Here is a 4,424-nt window from a genome sequence, read left to right on the forward strand (position 1 = left end):
ATGACGTAATAATGACGTCATTATGAAGTCATTATGACGTAATAATGACGTCATTATGAAGTCTTAATGACGTCGCTGACGCCAAAATGACGTATAAATGCTACCTGTGGACAACAGGCGGTGTTATCGCTAGAAGCGACACGTACTTGTTTTTGCCAGCCTTTTATTTTCAACGATCTGCAACTTTAATAAGGTTTGATCAAATATGAGCAAGTAAAAATCGTATTTCATCTAGCATTCCACGTGTTGCGAAATAACTTAGAAAACTTATACCATTATGATTTATTTGCAAGAAATCGATTTCAATTTATATGTGTGAAATGAAAACTATCGTGTGCATAGTGGTGGCTAGTGTTTTGGGTATTTATTTATTTAACTTTATTGCACAAACTAACAGAAAAGGGTACAAATGGCGGACGTAACGCCTTAAGGCATTCTCTACCACGATTACGATAAATTACGATAATGAGGGCTATCGTTTTTTTGCTCACCAGTTGGCGCCTCTGTTGATGGTGGTCCAAAAGACTTATATAGTCTCCATGCAAAAGACTATAGAAAAGCTGTCAGTCATTGAAGTGACAAGTGACATTTGACATTTCGAACTGTGGAAAAGACCACCATCTACACTAGCGCCCCTAGCGGCGAATTCATACGCGTTAGCCCTCATTAAGGTCCCGTACCTCAAAAGAAAAAAAAACTGAACCCTTATAGGATCACTTTGTTGTGCGTCCGTCCGTCCGTCTGTCTGTCAAGACCTTTTATCTCGGGAGCGCGTGGAGGTATCTAATTGTAATTAAAACCCCATACTTAGGTCTACAATAGATGCGAGTTTTGCCTGTAACTTTAGTAACAATATACATACTTTTTAGGGTTCCGTACCCAAAAGGTAAAAACGGGACCCTATTCCTATTACTAAGACTCCGCTGTCCGTCCGGACAAGTGCGAGTCGGATTCGCCCACCGAGGGTTCCGTACTTTTTAGTAATTGTTATAGCGGCAACAGAAATACATCTGTGAAAATTTCAGCTATCACGATTCATGAGATCATGAGATACAGCCTGGTGACAGACAGACGGACAGCGGAGTCTTAGTAATAGGGTCCCGTTTTTACCCTTTGGGTACGGAACCCTAAAAATGGTCTTTCCAGCCCACATTAGTTCTTACTTCCGTTGGCGCTACAACCCTTTGTAGGTATTGACCTCTTCCACAATGTTCCTCCAGTTGTCGCGGTGTCGGGCGACCTTCTTCCAGTTGGTAAGCTTTCCTATCTTCCTGAGATCTTCTACACAATCTACCAACGCTTCCTAGGCATGTATTTCGTTCTTTTTTGTTGAGGCGTCCACCTTGTCATTATTTTTGCTGTCCTCTTGTCCGGCATCCTTTCAAGGTGACCTGCTCACCTCAGCCGCTGTGACTTGAACCTGACGACGTTCTCGGGCTCTATGAGTACATCCAACTGGTTCATGCGTTGACGATAGATTTCTAGCCCACATACTTCATGAAAATTGGTCGCGTTCACGTTTTAGTTTGTATCGCCATCATTACGTTTGTTTTCATTTTAAAAAATTTACCGCGATCTGTCATTTATTTCTTTGAAATCTGTTTGTTTTATTGCCATATTGTTTTAGTTTTTTATCGCCCTCTTATCTTCTTAGTTTTTATCCTATATACATAAAATGTAACTGTCATCTGTTATTTATTTATTTCTAATTTGTTTGTTTTACTGCCATTGTTTATTATTCATTTATTCTTTTTTATGTTGTGTACTTTCCGTGCTTCACTCGTGGCCCCGACGGAAGACCAGCGTTGGCCTATTCAGACTAACACCATGCTGAGTCGGGACCATTTCGTGGCTAATATCGGTCGTGTGATGTAATGTTATGTTAAATATGCGTTGTAATGTTATGTGTAAGTTTGCTTTTGGTTCTTCTTGTGATATAATGTGCCACGAATAAACTATTTCTATTTCTATTAAATCTTCTTGTACCTAATTCATTTACAATAATAGTACATTCTAAAGCAATTTCTTTTGATGTACCTATATTGAAAACACAGCTATAAAATGAATAACATTTATTTTAGTTATTAGACACAAGTTACTTACTAGATATATACAATGGTACTACGTAAACGAAATTAATAACTAGCTTAAATCAGTTAAATCTAAAATAGGCCCTTGAGGAATTGTACCAAGGATGCTGCCAGCATCCTTGCTGGCGGCATTTCCCCGCTGTATCGCAATGCTGATACGTTGTGCGAGGAAGCCGCCAGCTCTTAGACGCTTCGCGATTTCTGCAAACAACTTGTGCGCGCTGGGACCCCATGGTATAAAATTAGTAATTAAAATTATCTGAATAGATAAGCTTAATTGTGTGTGATTTACATTATTTTTGGGCGTTGATAAACTGTTTTCTAGAATATAAGGAGCCGTTATAAAAAAGTTGACAACCGCACCAGGATAACTATTCAATGATTGTTACAGTAAACACAGTTACGATGGTGGAGCAAAAAAAAGTGAACATAGCTCTCGAGACAGTAATGAAATTCGGCGGCAATAGAGATAAATCATCAGGCCTTGAAGTCATCGAGAAAGTGCAAAACGCTTTAGAAAAAATAAAACAAGGTATTGAATCCCGAAATGGTAGGAGAAGTGCTCGTGATCATGACATTACATTTACTGATTTTGTATCACAAGCTGCTAAGATATTGAAAAACTACAACGACAAGGACCTTGAAGATGTATTTGCTGTGTTTGGAGATGAAACAAGGAGATACATTAACAGAAATGGTGAGTTACGTGAGTTGTTTGGTAGTGGCAATATGAGGAGACATATAAGCGAAAAATTGGAAGATTTTAGAGAAATGCAGGCTGATATGTTGCGTGAGCATTTAAGCACAGCTATTATTGCCGTTGAAAATAAAAAGTATAATGGAGAAAAAAATGATTTACTTGACATTGGAGATTTTGTGTACATCGGCGGACATGATAAGTTGAGAGCAGTACTCAGAGATCTAGAGAAATTAGGAAGATCAGCAGATGTGCGTTTAAATGACGTGCTAAGACATATATTGAGATCTTTAATTTTTGATCATTTTAATAAACTCAACGACAACATTAAACGTGAACTGATAGATATGGCGAAAGATTACTGGAGAGTATCAAGTAGCAAAAGGTGGAATAGAAAAACACGTCCAACAACGATTACTCCACTAGAAGAGGATGAATATGCAAGTAAAAATGATAAACACTTTTATAGAAACAGACTTAGTTTCAGTGCACAAAAGCGACAAGAAATTAGTGATGCACGGCCAACTCCACGAACTAAAAAAACGTACAATGCTAGCCAGCATGTAAATAAAAGGTATAAATATAAAAACAGAATCCAAAAAGACCGAGAAGCTGTCACAGCTTTTACTAAATTAAACAAATATAAGGAACACACCAGATTAACCCTTTCTGATGAAAACACAGATCCCCCTTTTGAACCTGAATCTGACAACGAAACTACAATTGAAAACAATGAAGGTAAAAACCTCTCAAAGGCACCGAGAAAATATATAAAGAAAAATAAGTTTACACCTTCAATCGCCCAAACTAAAAGACCAAACCATTCAAAAGATGGCGAAAAACCTATAGATTCACCGTATTCAGATTTAAAGTTCCTAACGGGCGGACAAAATGTCCAAGACGTTGATTTACGAGGCCAGTCAACTGAAGAGACATATGAAAACTATGAAGAACCAGACAAGACAAAAGAAGAACAACAATTATCGAAACATACTGTCGTTTTCAGTCATCATCCGACGGCGAAGTATTTATCTGTAGAAAGGTAAGCCAAAATTATAATCCTGTACGTAAACCTACTATTATAGAACCAGAATATTTGTAAATAACACGGAACGTGAAGTAAAATATATTTTTCTCAAACATGCATTGAAACATATAAAACCGCCCTTGAGACCTACATGCAGAATACGCTTTTGAATTTCTGAATATTTCGAACCATAGATAATTAAAATTAAATTATTGAAACGTCAAAACGTTTCGAGGAAATCTGCCAATATGTTTAAGTTCTAAAGTTCTGTATGTGATATGATATGTATTATTTGTTGTGTATGTGATAGGTATATGTTTAAATGATATTTGAGTTTAATTATAGGCCTAAATAATCATAACGTCATTTAATCAGGTTCGGTTTCATTACAGGTTCATAACGATAAAGAAAAAAAATATACCGAAGGCGAAAGAAGAAAAAGACGATAAAACAGTTGTCAATGATGCCGTTGCAAATATATCAGCTGAAGGTTTAAGTATAGAAAGTTATGAAAATGACTATGATCTTGAAATCGACCATAAACTTGAAAACGACCGTAAACTTAAAAACGGCCGTAATCTTACAAACGACCGTAATCTTACAAACGATC

At 37.0% G+C, this 4,424-nt stretch overlaps 1 protein-coding gene across 1 annotated transcript; it reads left to right on the forward strand.

The window, feature by feature from the left end:
- Window positions 1–314: 314 nt before the first annotated feature.
- Window positions 315–3,833, forward strand: LOC134753085 (uncharacterized). The gene is made up of 2 exons (XM_063688849.1): window positions 315–360; window positions 2,482–3,833. Exons 1-2 carry the CDS (start codon window positions 321–323, stop codon window positions 3,831–3,833), a joined length of 1,392 nt encoding a protein of 463 aa, XP_063544919.1. The 5' UTR covers window positions 315–320.
- The last annotated feature ends 591 nt before the right edge of the window (window positions 3,834–4,424 follow it).

Source organism: Cydia strobilella, chromosome 26 (genome assembly GCF_947568885.1).
Source record: "Cydia strobilella chromosome 26, ilCydStro3.1, whole genome shotgun sequence".
NCBI classification, from domain to species: domain Eukaryota; kingdom Metazoa; phylum Arthropoda; class Insecta; order Lepidoptera; family Tortricidae; genus Cydia; species Cydia strobilella.

Bases quoted from the DNA above. Each gene is read 5' to 3' on its own strand.
- LOC134753085 (XM_063688849.1), top strand. From the start codon at position 321: ATGAAAACTATCGTGTGCATAGTGGTGGCTAGTGTTTTGG. The intron at 361-2,481 runs GTATTTATTTAT...TGATTGTTACAG, and splicing joins AGTGGTGGCTAGTGTTTTGG to TAAACACAGTTACGATGGTG.